At 35.8% G+C, this 17,564-nt stretch overlaps 1 protein-coding gene across 5 annotated transcripts in view; it reads left to right on the top strand.

Annotated features, from left to right (window-relative positions):
- NAALADL2 (N-acetylated alpha-linked acidic dipeptidase like 2) overlaps window positions 1-17,564 on the top strand; it is a 1,333,736-nt gene that overhangs the window by 414,729 nt on the left and 901,443 nt on the right. For 2 of the 5 annotated variants that reach the window (XM_019463208.2, XM_019463207.2), the window contains exon 1: window positions 3,834-4,044. The exons of 2 other annotated variants lie outside the window; for them this stretch is intronic. In XM_019463208.2, coding sequence (XP_019318753.1) covers window positions 4,002-4,044 — 43 coding nt within the window. In that variant the 5' untranslated portion in view covers window positions 3,834-4,001. Of the gene's footprint in view, window positions 1-3,833; window positions 4,045-8,721; window positions 9,053-17,564 lie in introns of those variants that run through there. One more of the 5 variants, XM_019463209.2, reaches the window with a different exon arrangement.

Raw genomic sequence — 17,564 nt, 5'->3', positions numbered from 1 at the left:
ACAAGAGAAGGGGGATGGGGGAACAGTTGTAATTCTGTAGATTTACATGGGAGTCTCACAAGGAAATGGGACTCCAGGAGACAGATGATTGAGGTTTACACCATTTTAGGCTAAACAATGGAAAGGGGTTGGGGCTCCTGGGAAAGAGAGGCAAGTTATGGGAAAAAGGGAAGAAAATGCATTGTAAGGAAGGTTGTTTCTCAAGTGGTAAGAGTTGTCTCCGACTTTTACAAATGGAAATTTCCTTTATACATGTAAATTTTCTTTACAAAAGAAGAAATTTATACTCTATTTTTAGGCAGTGAGAGGAGGAAAAGAACTTTTCATGTGTCTGCTGGTTCTCAGGGGCACTTAGCTCAAAATAATCCATATGCCAATGAGACCTATTTTAGAGTGGTATATTTTGGCACTCTTCAAGCACCTCTACCTAATTCTTGAAAGGATAATCTCAAAGATCCATTCTGGTTGCTAACCATGGAATTTCCTCCTCATAGTGATTTAGAAGATTACAGTTTTGATAGTTCTAATCCTTTTTTCTTCATGTATATCTGTGGATATCCATATGTATGGATATGGATAATTTGACCAGATTATTTGTTCTCCTACTTGTTGACAAGATAAGTACCACGTCTATGTAACTACTAAATGTGTGACTTTTACATACCCGGGACTCCAGGTTTTATAGGACAATGCCAACATTCATAATTTTGAATGACTTCATGATTTTTTTTCCAAATTTTCACATGTATCTTCCCTTGAAAAACAGAACTACATAATCACTTTAATAACTGCCCATGACAGATTTAAACTTTAACATTGGTTTCTTCCTCTTGGGTAATTTCTCGGTAGAAACTGCACTCTGAGATAACGGATAACATTTATAACCTTCTCTGTGACCACTCTCTCCTTGAAGTTTGCTTTAGAAATAGAATGTTAGATGGCCCGCCTGGGTGGCTCAGTTAAGCATCCAACTTTGTCTCAGGTCATGGTTTCATGGTTCATGGGTTCGAGACCTGTATCAGGCTCTGAGCTGACAGTTCAGAACCTGGAGCCTGCTTCAGGTTCTATATCTCCCTTTCTCTCTGTCCCTCCCCTGCTCACACTCTGTCTCTCTCTCTCTCTCTAAACAGTAAATAAAATTACAAAAAAAAAAAAGAAGATAATGTTAGAAACACAAAAAGATTATATGGCTGTAGATGTTGTTTTCTCTTAAGTCATCTAAGTGGTTTAAAAAAATGTGTTATCTCAGTCACTCTCCTAGATTTTCTTCCCAATATTCCAAAAGTCTTGTTAATTTTATAATTACTATTCCTTTCACCATTCAGTCAAGTTATTTTGGCTAATGCTACCAATGTTATTTGGTTTTGGTATGAGTGCGGGTATGTATATTTTAAATGAATGCATTCATTATTTTTTTTTCGTCTTTCATTTACTTTAATTATTTTTTGGGAGTTCTCATAAATGTCCTAATCCCTTTTTACCTTCCAGTTCTTAATTATTTTCTCTTGCATATAAACCTAAATGGTTACCCCCATTTCTTTTCACTTTTGAAATTTAATTTGGCATTTTTTTCCTACTGGACTATATTTCATCATCTTCTCTGCCAATCTATGTCTTTCTTTTCTTTGAGATCCCTCAATTCACCCTTTCTGATTATGGTAATTTTATTCATCTTTATAACATTTGTTGAAAGAATAATACGAGGTAGGAACTGTGCTACCAAGCACAGTTACAGGGATATAGTGGTGGGCACAGAAAAGGTCTCTTAGCACAACAGCTCCTAAGGACAGAAATAAGCAGTACATACAATACAATATAATGTGATAAGAGCCATGGTGAAAGGAAAATTCCAAGTTGTTAAGAAGCATCTGGGAGCATATAGAGGAAGTCTCAACCAAGATTAGGTTGAAGAAGAATTCCTGCATATGAATTAGTAAAGCAAAGAGGAAGTGATGAGAGGAGAATTTTCCAGACATATGAGGAGCACAAGAGAAAGAGAGTGAATGAGTAAGTGAATGCATGGCATTTTATACGTATTGAAGCTATTTCAGTATAATTGAGTATACATTTATGTTACTTTCTGGGCAGCTACAAGCACTTTTGGGGGTTCTGGTGTTTTTATGTTTTTCCTCTGCCTTAGAATAGGACTTCTTTATTCTACTTTCAATGTAACTTCACACATTCCATAATTCAACTTGTAGATAAGAGGTGCTTTATACTGGTTATTGACTAATTTTAGGTGCCTGGGACAGGTATGTTAATACATTTCCAAGTTGTTATAATGAGGGAGGATTGATATGTGTGTTTCTCCTGTTATGGGGGAATTCAGAATGTGATGATTATGGTTTTATTGGAAAACATTCAATTTCCAGTTATATTTGGTAAAGTATGTAGCAAAATATATACATTATGCAATTGTAGTAGGCAAAAGACTACTCTATTCTGGAATGAACCACAACTTAGATTTTAATCAGAGGTTTTGTCATTTATCATGAGAGAATGGAGCTTAGACAGTAAATGTTCCAGATCATTTTATAGATGAAGAAACTGAGACCCAGAGAAGTAATGACAAAAATGTAAATTAACTGTGATGAGGATTTTTTTATGTCACGTTTGTTTTTATTGCTAATATTTTTGAGAGTACCTATTCTAGTTGTTTACCTTTCTGTTTACATAACTTATATAATCAATGTTTTCATTAATAAGCTAGCAAACATGGTATACAGATTCTTCTCAAATTGAAAATTAAAGAACCATTAAAGGAGAAGATGTTTGAACCTTGGGCTTTTTTTAAATTAGTCTGAACAAAGCTAAAATTTTTAAGAAATTCTGGAGGGAGAAGTTAGAGATTGTCTTTTGTTCTAGATGCCTTATGGGAGACAGAGCTTAAATAAATTGATTTACTTTTGTGATGTACTTCCTCTCTCACTTTTACAAATGAGTAAAGATAATCTCTGATTTGTTGCTTATCTTTGCTAGAGCTTATTTTTTGTTTGAAGCACAATAGTTTAAATTAATACTCATTCTGTTCCTGGTAAAAAGGCAATGCAAATACCAGTATCCTTTTACAAATGAGGACCTTGAGGCGCTCCAAGATTGGATTGTATCACATTTTAAAGATCTCTCAGTTAATAAGTAGGACAGCTGCCTTCAGGACATAGTGACATCAGTGCTCTACTTGGGCATTCTTTCCACTTGTCAGAGGGAGGAAGGACAAGGGAAGAGAAAGAAGGAAGAAGATGAAAGGAAAAGGAAGAAAAGGAGGGGAGGAGGGAAAATATTGCCTCTATTGTGTTTATCATCTGCCATTCAGTGTTTAGCACATACATTATTGCTTTCAGTCTTCATAAGAACCTTTGGAAATAGATACCATCCCCATTTTACAGTTGAGCAAACTGAGACTCAAAGAAGTTCTAGCCCCCTCTTATAGTTCCACAGCTAGTACTAAAGATACTCCAAAGACTGTCTTTCCACCACTGCACAAAACTGATTCATTCCCATGCTGTTCATTATGTCTCTGTATTTTTTTAAACGAACATTGCAAAATTCACTTTAATTTTTTTTTTTTTATTTCTATAAGAGAAACAGGTCAGGAGAACTAAAAAACAAACAAAACTCTGGCCCTGCACCATGGTGTGTTGGTAGTATTGACATTCAGGGAAAATGTAAATACGTTTCTAGACTAAAGTGAAAGTAGAGAATTAGAAGTCAATATCAAAACTAAAACAAAGCCACATTTTGTGAGTACACATTAATAGCTCACATATAATGTGAGTACACATTAATAGCAGTACATTGGATCAAAGGATGTGATCTCATTTCATAGTAAAACAGGTCCTGCAAGCCCAGGTAACTCAGGAAGCAGAATGGTAATTATTCACAGAAGAAAGCAGGTAGTATACTGTTACAATACTACAGTAGAAAGTCAGAAGGTCACAAAGCTTGCAGGGTAACTGACACAATTTGAAACTGCTTGGCCCCCTTTAAAAAGAAATAATAAAATGGGAGAGAATGAAGCAAGTTTACCTAACACATCTTTGCAAGGTAAGTGCCAACAGTCTTTGAAATGTTTCCAATCCGAAATTTAAGCAGTTTCTGTTACAAAGTGTTCGTGTGTGTGTGTGTGTGTGTGTGTGTGTGTGTACACGTGCACACGCACACATGTGTGTGAGTGTGTGTGTGCATGTGTGTATGCCTGCCTGTGCCCCTGCCGAGTTTCAGGGTGTGCTTTGAGTGTGAGGAAAAGAGGTGGCAAATTTTCTAGTTTCAAAAGAAGCTGGCTGTCTCTTGAGCTCAAAAACTCAACCAACACAGAAACCCAAATTTGGTGGAGAGTAGGAAAAGTCTTATCTTTACTCTCCAATGTAATGCTGGAGAAATGGTGTGACCGACTTGTCGTGCATTTTCATGCTAGATCTTTACCAACATTGACGAATATTGTTTTAATTTTATCTCTTCTTATGGACTTTTTATTTGTAATCAACTTTTGCCATTTCTGGGATTTACCAGCTAAGTGTCTTTGTATTAATATACTAATCTAACCATTTTTTTAAGGTAGAAAACAGGATCTCAAAGGAGAGCCTATCAGTTAGGGAGAGGGGATTTATTTTACAGGTCTTACTTAATCAGATACCTTTGTCCTTTGAAGGGATTGGCTTTGTTGACATTGGCTTGACTGGGCTTCTATGGTTAGCCTTGTTGATAGAAACAATACAAGGTGGCTCACACATTTCACTTTTTTGAGTGAGAAAAGGTCCTTCTTAAAAACAAATAAAAACTTGACATAATGCTTATTTGTTGCTATGATTTCTAGTAGTCTACTGTTGTCTGAATTATTTGTCACCTTTACAAGAGACATTTTGATCAAGATATTTTTTAAATCTACTAATAACATTTTTATTTGTTTAGTTATGTCTTGTGAAGCTACCATCAAGAAATCCCTAAACCACCCAGTTTTCTATTTAGGGCATTTAATTGAACATGACTACATGAAATAAAACATATATGAGAATCAGATGATCATAGACACGCCTGGTCATAAAAGTGTAGTGTTCATTTTCTAAAGTTAAATTACCTTCCAGAATGCCTGTGTTTCTTTTCTTTATTTCCTTTAATCCCTTATCCACTAAATCTGCTCAAGAATCCCAGAATTTTATTGTTATTTCTGTATGTTTCCTAAAAAAACATTTTGTTAAATGCTGCATATATAATGCTATTAACAAGCATTTTTAAAGATGAATTAAAAAAGTCATGTAGTACAGTCTATTGAGGAAAAACAACAAGCTAAAATACTTATTTAGCATAATTCTATGAAATTATTTATTCATTTATTTATATATGTTTTATGGAGAAAATCATATGCACGTGATTATAACGTATACTTTGTCTCTGTAATGTCTTCCCTTGGAAAGATATGTGGGAAGTATTTAGGTTGTTAATGTTGTTCATGTAATAATTATTTTGTGTAAAATATCTTTAACTATTTGGCAACCACGTGAAGAGGCTATTCCAGGCTGTGCAGGTAAATCACCTGTATGTACAGGTGTACCTGCAGGTACATCAGAGATTGCAATAAACTGAGGAGTAACCGGGCTTTGTCGCTCTTTGTGTCAGGATCATGAGTAATATTTACTTCTTATTTTAAAGTTCAAGAATGTGTATAGATTTTCTGTTGTTTTTTTTTTCTCTTTTCTCTGGCAGTTTTATGTATGTTATGTTTCTGGTAATATGTTCCACTGTAAAAGGGTGAGTATAAATGCACACACACACACACACACACACTTTCAGAATGAATAATCAGTATATATCAGGAAAATGCATAAAATTGTAAACAAGAGCTATAATAAATCATTTGAATGTTATGGTTTGAGGTAGAAAATCAAGTACCTTGATTCACAAACCTCCTGTAGCCAAGGAATGCTTGTGAGATCAGTTCTATCTCGATTTTCCCCTGTGAGCTCTATGAAAGCTTTTCAGTGAGCTTTTGCGTTGTTCTGAGTTGAAATGTTTCCTTGGTAGATCTACAAATAGTTCACATCCATCTTCTTGGAGTATTGAAATGCTTCTACCTTAAAGAAGTTGCATTTGCCATATAATTATTAAGTGAATTTAGTAATCAGGAGAGAGTTAATGATAAGTGAAGGTACTTCAGTTGTTGGCTTTAAATTATTTTTGGATTTTTTTTTTTTTTTGTAATTATAAAGGAAAGTACTCTGGGGATAATTTGCAACTTGATGTGTGTAGAAGTAAGAGATTTTGATAAGTTTAATATCTTATAAAACAAATCAAAATAGATTCTGGAATCTTCATTTATCGAATGCTCTAACATCATTCGGTTTTCTGTGCAATACCTTGTCACAATCTCAGCTTGAGTTTAAAAATTATTGAAGTAAATGAAAAAGGAATTTTGAAATGTTTAATATTGTCTTTGACTTAGCAGTCTTTATAAAAAGATTCTGAAGTTCTCTGAAATAATACTAATTATTGTCAGCTCGGCTTACAGATAATCCGAATAGAAATGAAATTTCTATCAGAATACAAATTTAATAGAAATGACTGTATTCAAATTAATGTCATTGTGCATTAAACATATGGATGATTTAATTTTTTTGGTTATGAAGATAATAAGTAATAGTAGATTATCCTTAGAATTCCATCATGTGCTTTGAATAGTGGTTTTCTAATGCCGTGTGGCTAGACTGTGACCATGTCTACTCACAACTTGGAGGGCTAGCCATAGACATTGTCAAAGATTATTCATTTTAGTGCTATTTCCTGTAGGTTTTACACCCTGGTAGCCAGGTAAGGGTACACTTTACAACCTGTAAGCTATCAGCAGCTATGGTATTAGGAACCTATTTTTTCCCAAATGAAAGTGAAGTTGTTCCAAGGTTATCTTCAGCTTCATGTGAACAGATCTCAATTATTTTTTTTCCAACATAAAAAACAATCTCTTCATTTCAGTCCCAATGAAAAGTAACCCTACAGAGAATAATGTAAAATTTTATATGAGAAGGCTCATAATATTCTCAAGATTCATAAAATAGAATTATTTAGGATAGGATAAAATGCTAGATTTCTTTCTTCTTATTTTTGAAAATATAAATAAGATATAATATGGCAACAGGAATGGGAGCAAATGCTTTTTGAGCATTGTATTTGCTGAGGAAAGGAAGCAACATTCCCTTGTGTAATACCTGCAGACTCACATGTCCCACTGAGTAGCACGTGGTAAATCTGTGATAGTAGTGAAAGGCCATGACTGGAAGGACAGGAGGGTGACGACTTCCTCCTAGGCAGGCAGCTCCCTGGAAAATTCCTTAGGCTAAGATTTTTCCAGAGGCTACCCTTGGACATAAAAATGCCCCTTACCTGTATTCCCTGTCAGGAAGGACATGCATTTTCTATTACAGGGTTATTAGCAACAGGCAGAGCAGACCCTAGTAGGAATTGTAAGAGAGGGAAAGAATCTGTCACTATCCAGCTGTGTCCCTTATCCGATGAGTCCCCCCTCCCTCAGAAACTCAGTCCACATGAGCTTTTTCCATTTTATTTCCCTCCTATTCCTCCTTGGTCAAAGCATGTCTAAGGCCACCTGCCTCTTTGTGAAGGATATGATATACAAATTCATTTTTGGAATTATTTAAATAAAAGGTATCTCTGAGTTCAAGGCTGAGACAATCTTGAGAGAGATTTCTTTGAGTGGGGGTCTCCCCTGGACTGTCCAACACACACTTGTAACTCTGGAAGTCTACTTACATGTTTTTGAGCATCTTCTAATTATAGCTTCCCTTCCTACACCAGTTCTTAGTTTTCTAGATCTAGAAAACCGCTATTCTACAGGCCACAAAAGACTAGAGCTATGGGGAAAAATGTTTCAAAGTCCAGAAGAGTTGACTAGACCCTGTGAAATCCAAGGCCAGTTCTAAAGAACAATCAGCAGAAAAGAGAGGACTTTTCAGCAAGCCACTGAAGGAGAATTTGGCCATCAGAGTTAGGGGAGAAAAAAATTTGTAGAATATTAACATTTTCAAGGTACCAGGGAGCTTAAAGGGCCTCAAGTCCAATATTGTTACGTTGTAGAGTTAGCAAACAGATCCTATGAAGGCAAGAAAATTACCTTTGCTATCTCAGAAGCAGTTGCCAGAACCCAGGTCTCCACTCTTGCTGCCCAGAGCCTATAATTTAATAGAGGAATTTGGCACATTACATTCTGGAGACATTTACTTTCCTATTTCAAAAGGGGATATCAGGGTTATGAATGCTTTCAATATTGACACCTTTTAGAAAGGTGTCTATAGTTATGGCCCAGAAAGAATTGTCCAGTATTCAGTCATGTTATTATGAGACTGGTCCATCCAGGCTTGGAATTTTTCTGGACTCCATTAAAGTTACATTGGTTTTTAAGACATTTACTTGACTTTCACCACAGCCCAGAGGCATCAGCATGAAAGTCCAGACACACATGCATTGAATGTATCATGTTTCTTACGATTCAGACAGTTTTTTAGAAATTATACATATTCTACTGAGCTACGAAAAGAAGAAAAATATCTAGGCAAGAAGGTGCCTTAGTGTCTGTGCTTCTAAATTGCAGCCGGAGGGCAGCAGTACTGTGTACCCTGACCTGTTATACTGGTTTGGTGTGCATGTTTACCTTCTGTGGTGGAAAAAGTATCTCTGCATTCATCATCGTAAACCATGCCTGTGAGTGCCTTGAAATCTTTCTAAAACCCCAAAGAGGACTAACCAGTTTAGGACTGCTCCTTCCCAGTCTACAGAACTTTCACAGCATTTTTAAGCAGGAAAAGTGTAAGAAGCTGTTGTTTAACCTGTGTTCCAGAAGGAAGGCTTTCACTAGCTCTAATTGATAGGTTGGAACACTTGAAGACCTGAGACATTTTGGAGTTGAAATTTACATATTAAGGCAACAGGGCGTTTTGGAGTTGGAACTCCCAGAAGCTCTGCTGAAGAGACCTTATTTTCTAAGGATAAATTTGAGCACATTTGGAGCAAGTAAAATTGCAGAAAATGTCAAGGCATGAAATCCCAGGTGAGTCTGACCTAAATGGGTTAGGCAAGGGTGCCTGGGAAGATGGCTGGGGGATTTTTCCCAGAGAGAGAATCCCTGGAGGAGGCAATGAGATTAGAAGATGAACTCTGAAATAATGTGTAAGAAACAGTTAATGAAAGCAGCATAACTGATCTGAGGAGCACTTTTTTTCTTGTCTTTCTAAATGGATATAAGATCTTTGCTTTACTAGAAATAAAACAGCAAGCAATGTACTTGAATGGAACATTAGATAAAGGTGGTTAAAAACATGTACTCAGTTAAAACCTGCTGCTGGGGGAAAGGCCAATTCTCAAACACTTTGAAATTTAGAGTTTGTTCCTGGACTTTTAAATGTTCTGAAAAGCACGGTTTAAGCTCCTTTGATTTAAATGATATTTTATGGCACTGCAATTATTTTAAAGGGAAACATTTTAAGTTTCAATTAAAGTCACTATAAAATCTTCTTGAAAAGCAGGTGACACATACCTACAGGATGACTTGATTGTTTAAACATTATTATTAATAACGCAATGAAAATTTTTCCATATATTTAAAAGGTTGGATCTGTCTTTACATCTGTTCCTTTTCTTAAAGAAATAAAACAAAGGGTGCAAGTAATGATCTGATGATTGTACATGTATAAACACCTTATAATTATTACGTTGTATGCCTATTTTCTAGCTTTGGAAAGAGTTAAAACGAATTTGGCTAATTGAGTAGGACAGTAAGCCAGCCTTTTTTTGTATCACAGTTTTTGGGGAGAGGATTAACCAAGCACATACTTGACTTATTATTGCAAGGTATTACACTTGATACATGAGAGAAGAAGAAAAAAATGGGTGACTGACAAGATAGCAAAGAAAACGTGATTAGGATGAAAGCCCTTAAAGGGGTATTGAGCTTCAGTTCGATGCCTCCAGCTTCTAATCTCTCTTCAGGAAAAGTATGTGCAAATAGTTTTATTTGCCAGGGCTATTTTGTTGCTTTATTGATAGATGTTTAACCATCTCCATAGTTGAACACTTGAGAAGGTGCATTCAGAAATACCTGTATAGGGATGTCTGGCTGGCTTAGTTGGTACAGCATGTGACTCTTGATCTTGGGGTCATGAGTTCGAGCCCCACATTGGGCATAGAGCTCACTTTAAGATGCCTTTATAATTTATTGAAATACAATTCACCTGCCCTCTTTAAACCCCTGGTCACTGTAGTGCAAGCTGTCTAGTGTGTACTTAAAAACAAAAAAACAAAAAACACAAAACAACAATAACAACAACAACAAAAATGTGACTTAGAGTATAGTACAAAATCCCATCTACTAAAAAATCCCAAAAGAGAAATATTTTGAAAAGTCAACTTCTGAACTTAATGTAATTCATGTAAATAACCAAAAGATGTGCGTGTACACCTGTTAAACAATACAATCAACTTCGGTGTGTGACTTCAGACCTTGGTAAATGATTCATTTCTGAGAATTAAAGTCTTGAAACCATCCCATCTCTGTGATTCTCTTGGCTTTTCAAAAGTAAGTTCTTTTGCAAACAAAGTGTGAGAAGCAGAGAGAGCTGCTTTCCTCTTTGTTTATGGACCTTTAATACAATCACAGACAAGTCCTATCTTCCTTTACACTACTGATAAATCTTGAAAAAAATTTTCATCACATCAATATTTTGTTGGTGGCCAATTTCAGAGATGGGAAAAATATATTTTGCCACAAAAGGGGCAAAGTTGCTTCCACTCTTGCCAATTTTTTGTTATTGTTATAATCACAGACAGCTATCTAAGAATTTATAGGGAAACCTAGGAATTTATAGTGAGTTTCATAGAGAAGATATGATGTAAACTGGCTCTGGCAGGTTTGGTAAAGTAGAATATATGGTCAGAAGGAAGAAGGTCTTCCCTGGCAAAATAAACAAAGACAAGGCATAGAAATTATATCCATCCATTTATTTACATGCGTGATTCTCCTCTTATTGGAAACAAAAGAATTTTCAAAACATTAATATTTTGAAATAGGCTACAAATAAGTAAGCATAACTAACCTTATGAAAAAAATAAGGTTAAAATAACAATTGAAATTTTGTATACAAAATATGTGGCAGAACATTCTATACAGCTACCAAACAGGTCACAAATTTGTTTTCAAGCTTCCTAGCAGACAAAAGAAAGTAAGAAATTGGTTTTAAGATTTATGGTGTTCAAATGATATAAACACATATCACTTATTCAAGGGATGCATTGAGATGGTGGCAGACATCAGAGTAATTTCTATAGGTGTCAGGGGGCAGGCCTAGCTAGAAGAGAGGGGTTTTATTAGGCAATACTGAGAAATAAAGTTAAGAGTTATAGAGACAGGGGCACCTGGGTGGCTCAGTTGGTTCAGCATCTGACCCTTGATCTCAGCTCAGGTCATGATCTCATGGTTTGTGATCTCTGTCTCTCTCAAGATAAATAGATAAACCTAAAAAAAATAAATAAAACATTATTATTTTCTTTTTGTTCATCCAAATTCCTATTTATTCATATCAAAATTAGAAACTTAAGGCAATATCATTACCTCAGTGCAATTGAGGTTTATAAAATCTTTAAAGAGGGTTTATAATGCTACATAAATATTATTAACACCAGTGTGCTCTCCTCTATTCTTAATCTGTGTTTGTACACCACCTACTCCCCACTCCCCAACCAGATCTGCCACAGATTTGAATGTACTGATTCCTTTAGTTAACCAAAGTAAACATAAAATACCTATATAAAATCCAGTAAAAACTGCAGGGGAGACACTTAAGTAATACCATATGCTTATGTATATATATATATGTATTTATACTTATATATATTATGCATATAAGCATAATAATGCTATGCTTATATGCAAGCAGGGGAGGGGCAGAGAGAGGGAGAGAAAGAATCCCAGAGCACAGAGCCAGGGACAGGGTATGAATCCAGGAAACCATGAGATCCTGACCTGAGCTGAAACCAAGAGTCTGTCACTCAATCGACAGAGCCACCCAAGCGTCCCTATAATGTTTTTATTCTTAGGGCTGTGTTCTCATAAGTTGTGGGTTCATATTTTATATTCTTTTCAGTTTACCATTTGCTTTCTGTGGATTTCTTTTAGGCATTATTTTTTTTCTGGATTAGCAAATATAATATTGTTTATATTTCTAGGAATTTGTAATTACTAAATTATTTTTATTGAAATAGTCTTATGTGACTTGATAACATAACCCACAATAAGATTGGTATTTAGTTAATAAAATGTTCTGGAAAAGTAGTCTTCACATGAAATTTGCATTTACTTATGTTGATTAGATGGTAAATAATTTGTCTTTATAATCACATAAATATAAAGGGGAAAAGAACTAGAATTTATTGGGTGCAAAATCAAGGCAGAGATTTACTAAGCAGATTATTTGAATCTCACAACAGTTTTGGACTTTTCTTTCTCCAACAAACACACCAAACTGAGACCTCTAAGACTCTGTGTATTGGTAGTTCAGGCTAAACTTCCTATGTTTGTTTCTTCCTGTCATTCAGTTATCAGATCAAATGTCATCTCAGTGGTATCTTTTCTATTCTCTCAAACTAGAACAGCCATTCTATCTTAATGGCTGATTTTAATTATTTTCATAGCTCATTGTGAGCCATTTTCTTTTCTCTTTCCTTCTTTCTCTTTCTTTCTTTCTTTCTTTCTTTCTTTCTTTCTTTCTTTCTTTCTTTCTTTCTTTTGTGTGTGTGTGTGTATTTTTGTATTGCCTATTTCTTGGCAATACTATGTTTTGTCTCTGAGATGAAAGATCATGGCTGACTTGTTTATTTCTGTATTTCTAGTGCCTGGAGCGACAGCTAACATATAATACTGTATTTCAATAAGTATACATTTAATATGCTCAGAAAAAAGAAGATAAAATTCATACTGTTACTTCTGTGTATCTATCTATGCAATTTACATTTATTCTAACATGAAAATTAGTTGAGCATAAAGTAGCAGTCACTTAACATGGTAAATGCAAAATGAAATAAATCAAGACTTAACTAAAAAAAGGCAAATAAAAAAGTCTTAAAATGGACAGAGACATGTTTCTAGAAGAAGAATAATTAACACAGAGTCTATTCTAGGAGATTGGGAGCAGTGTGTTGTCATTCAGTGCTAAAGCACTGGTTCCTTCTCATTTCCTCTAGTTCTGTAACTTGGGTTGGAGTTACCTAGGTGAGCTCTTGAAGAATTTCAGTATGAAATATTGGTTGTGGTGGTAGGGGAAAACATGTATTGCGTGTATACTGTGTGCCAGAGGCTGTTGTGAGTGTCTACATATTTAAGATTTACAACCACCCAATGAGAATTATATGCTCAAATGTAAATAATCGTATGACTATATCTTTGTTACAGAAAGAAAGCTGCCTTCTTGCTCAATTTCAAATTCATCTTCATCATTGTCCCTCATCACACAGTAATGGAAAACTGAGTTCATGTCATAATGGTGGGATTTGACAAAAATAAAATGCATTGGAGTGATATTTGAGGTAAAATTGGTGTTTGCTTTATTGAGCGCACAAGAAGGAAGAGCTTGTGGAAAACTAAATTTCTGGCTTAGGTGGCAGAGAGGATCATCCTGTTAGCTGATGTAGGGAATGTAGGACAGGGAACAGTTTAGGAAGAGAAATAGGAGATTGTTTTAAGGAAAATGGCTTCAGGGGCGCCTGGATGACTCAGTCAGTTAAGCATCCAACTTCAGCTCTGGTCATGATCTCATTGTTTGTTGGCTCAAGCCCTGCCTAGGGCTCTGTGCTGACAGCTCAGAGCCTGGAGTCTGCTTCAGATTCTGTGTCTCCCTCTCTCTCTGCCCCTCCCCTGCTCATGCTCTGTCTCTCTCTGTCTCTCAAAAATGAATAAATGTTTAAAAATTAAAAAAAAAAAAAAAAAGAAAATGGCTTCAAGCTACAAGTGTTATATATTGATGAAAGTGTTCAGGACTTAAGTTGCAAAAATGGCAGTAGACCTTGGGAGAGAAAACTAGGATGGAATTAAAGAGTTGGAAATTACTAAAACTTAAGTCATAGATGCCACTGTGAGTAGGTGAGATTATACAAAAAAATGGATGTTTAAGTAAGAAGGAAAGATGGGTGATAAAAAACAGTAACCTCTGAAATCTGAGCAGAAATGAAAGAAACAGAGATGGAGTCATGGGACAAAAAGAAGATACAGATGACAGTGTTTTCAGGGAAGTGCATTGTGGGGACTACCCTGTAAAATAGTGAAAAATATCAAACATCAGAATAGTCACAGGGTGATTCAAATTCAGAATTAAGGTGGGGTATGAGGAAGAAACAATTGGAGAATTATCAAGCATGAGGTAAAAAGAAAAGACGAACTCACAAAGTCAGCCTGTAGGAGCTGGAAGGAGATTGTGCTGTGGGAAAGGGGCATGATTGAGCTGGGGCGTGGGAGAAGAGTGGGGAAGAGTGAACAAAGGATGTAGTTCCATTGCAACAGTTCTATGAATAGATATCATTTTCACTTTTCACAAATGAGGAAGCAGTGTCGGGGGAGAAGGTGAAGGGGCTAAAATAAGGTTGTGTCTGATGAAGATGAGGACTTGGTCTTTTTAGAGTAACTTTAAAGAGCAGGAGGGCAACTTTCTACACAGAAGACTAAGAAGACAGATCTGCTGAGTTATAGAGTGGAGTGGGTGATGGAGCTTATGCCAAATGGACTGCATCTTTGCAATAAAGGATGAGTTCATCCAGCAGTTAGGGTGGGGCTGTGTGTGGGGTATTGATTCCATGAAAGAAAAATAAAAAGTCTGGCTAGAGAGGCTGGGAGATAGTGTCAGTGAATATGGGAATGCAACAGGGAAAAAAAAAATGCTGGCTGATTATTAAGCCAGTTTTCATAGAGAACTGAGTGTGTGTTATTGGCTTGTCTGCAGAATTAGAGATTGTTATTCTGGAAGATTTACACTTTAAAACATGTAGCACCACCCAGTAAGCCTACTCCAGCTATTGTTTTCAGATTGCATGCCCCTGGACTATAGCAGAACTAGAAGGAGTACATTTTATTACAAAATCATCAAGCTTTTTAAAAACAACGGAATACCCAGGCTTCACTGCCAATAAGCTTTTATAGTGGTATCTTCTCATCTGTGTAACACTTAGAAACTGCCTATATGTAATACTGGCCTTACAGCATGAAATGTAGCAGACCTTTGAGACGATAGGGATTATAGGGACACACTTCCATTTGACTCTGTTTGAAGAAAGCAAAATAAGGTTGGGTCAGTTTTTATCCACTCAAAATTTTTAAGATGCTTACAAATAGAGTTTGTATAATTATGTTATTAACATTGATAATAATGAAAAGGGCAAGTAATACACTTGGACATTTAGTAAATACCAACGAGAGACTAAGCTATGATTTAAATCTAGGATATATCTGACTTCATTGTTTCTTAATCACCACATTCCCAGGTGTACCATTTTAAAAGAGCCACCTTGGGACGCCTGGGTGGCGCAGTCGGTTGAGCGTCCGACTTCAGCCAGGTCACGATCTCGCGGTCCGTGAGTTCGAGCCCCGCGTCGGGCTCTGGGCTGATGGCTCAGAGCCTGGAGCCTGTTTCGGATTCTGTGTCTCCCTCTCTCTCTGCCCCTCCCCCGTTCATGCTCTGTCTCTCTCTGTCCCAAAAATAAATAAAAAACGTTGAAAAAAAAAAATTTAAAAGAGCCACCTTTGGGGCACCTGGGTGGCTCAGTTGGTTAAACATCCCACTTCGGCTCAGGTCATGATCTCGCTGTTTGTGAGTTTGACCCCCGCATCAGGCTCTGTGCTGACAGTTCACAGCCTGGAGCCTGCTTCGGATTCTGTGTCTCCTCCTCTCTCTGCCCCTCCCACGCTCATGCTCTGTCTCTCTCTGTCTCTCAATAATAAATAAACGTTAAAAAAAAATTTAAAGAGCTACCTTTAAAAATAAACAAAACAAAAACACAGGACTGCCCAAGGAATGTTTCAAATTGTTGCCGTTTATATCCATATACAAAAATTAGTGACTCTTAATTTCTATTACTGGAAAAAAATATTTTATTCCCAGTCCATTCTATAACTGATATATCTGTTTTTCTATAGGTACTATATTCTGCACAAACTCACTTAACCTCATGTATACAAATAGTGTTTTTCTTTGGGTACATCCTGATTCTTCTTGTCCTACCTACCCACACATCCTTATGATATTTCCATCATACCTGCATTCCTGGCACTTTTATTGAAGGTGATAAAGCTCTGAAGAAGTAGTTTGAAGTAAATGGATTCTACTAAATTCAAGAATGTTTTGACCATTAACCTTCAGCTTGAAGCTTTAGGTGACCACAGACTGGTATAAAGGAATATAGATTTACCTCTACAAAATACACCTTAAAGAGGTTTTTAAACAATTGATGCTTTGCTGATGCAATGGATATTTCCTCTTCAGTGTTTTTAACTTAACAAATTACATGTAAAAGCCATAAACTCCTTTATATTATCCATAAACATAATAAAAAATGTTACACCACATAACTTTGACTCAGTCAATAATTCTAGGCTTAGCCTTAGGGTTTAAAGAGAAAATTATTCCTGTTATACATTTTAATTATGCCATAAACTTTGGGAAATAGCTATTGATCTTCAGCATCTGACATCAGAAAGTTGTTTCTTTCTTGTTCTGTAGCCAGTGAAAGTATGACATACAGACTAAAAGTGAAGAATTCCAGAGGAATCAAAGGTAATACATTCACAATAAAGGATGTTTTTAGTTGCATTTGGGTCACTTAAATGTTAAGAGATGTAAAGATCTCTGAACAACTTTCTGCTGGAAACTGGAAGCACACATGTGAGTTAAGAAATATATTACTTTGTTTTAAGAAAAAGTTATTCTCTAGTGGTACTCTTGATTATCTCTAATATTTTAATACAAAAATAGGAGGGCTTAATTAGGAACTTAAAAAAGTATGTTTAACGTTTTCCAAACTTACATAGAGTGATGAATGTTGCAATTACCATTTTAGAAGTAATCATTTCATCATTTTTTGTCCTTGAATCAGTAAAATAGGTAAAAAGTTCCATTCTGTTAAAATTAAACAGACATCTAACATTGATGATGATGATGATGATGATGATGATAGTTACTATATGTTGAACTTTTATTAGGGGATGGACATCTTTAAACACATTAACTAAATGGCCAGATTTAAGCTTCACATCCACCATGTGAGAATGGGTCTCATTTTCTCCATTTTACAGAAGGGTCAGAGAGATTATGAAAGTCTCCGGAGTATATAGGAACTAGGTGGTAGGGTTGGGATTCAAACCCAAGTCTGTAGGACTCATGTAATGATGGTTTTGGTTAGATATAGGCTTCTTAAGTTGTTATTTTCAGCAAGTTGGAAATTCTTTCAAGTTTAAAACATTTAATGTAAGATTTGTATTTAAATTTAAACATACCAAATTTAGTATTAGGCATTTGTTCATTCAACAA

This window comes from Panthera pardus, unplaced genomic scaffold, assembly GCF_024362965.1.
Source record: "Panthera pardus isolate Hobbes unplaced genomic scaffold, ASM2436296v1 HiC_scaffold_16, whole genome shotgun sequence".
In the NCBI taxonomy this organism is placed as follows: domain Eukaryota; kingdom Metazoa; phylum Chordata; class Mammalia; order Carnivora; family Felidae; genus Panthera; species Panthera pardus.
The sequence above is the reverse complement of the archived record's forward strand: the minus strand, read 5'-3'. Positions and strand labels throughout refer to the sequence as shown.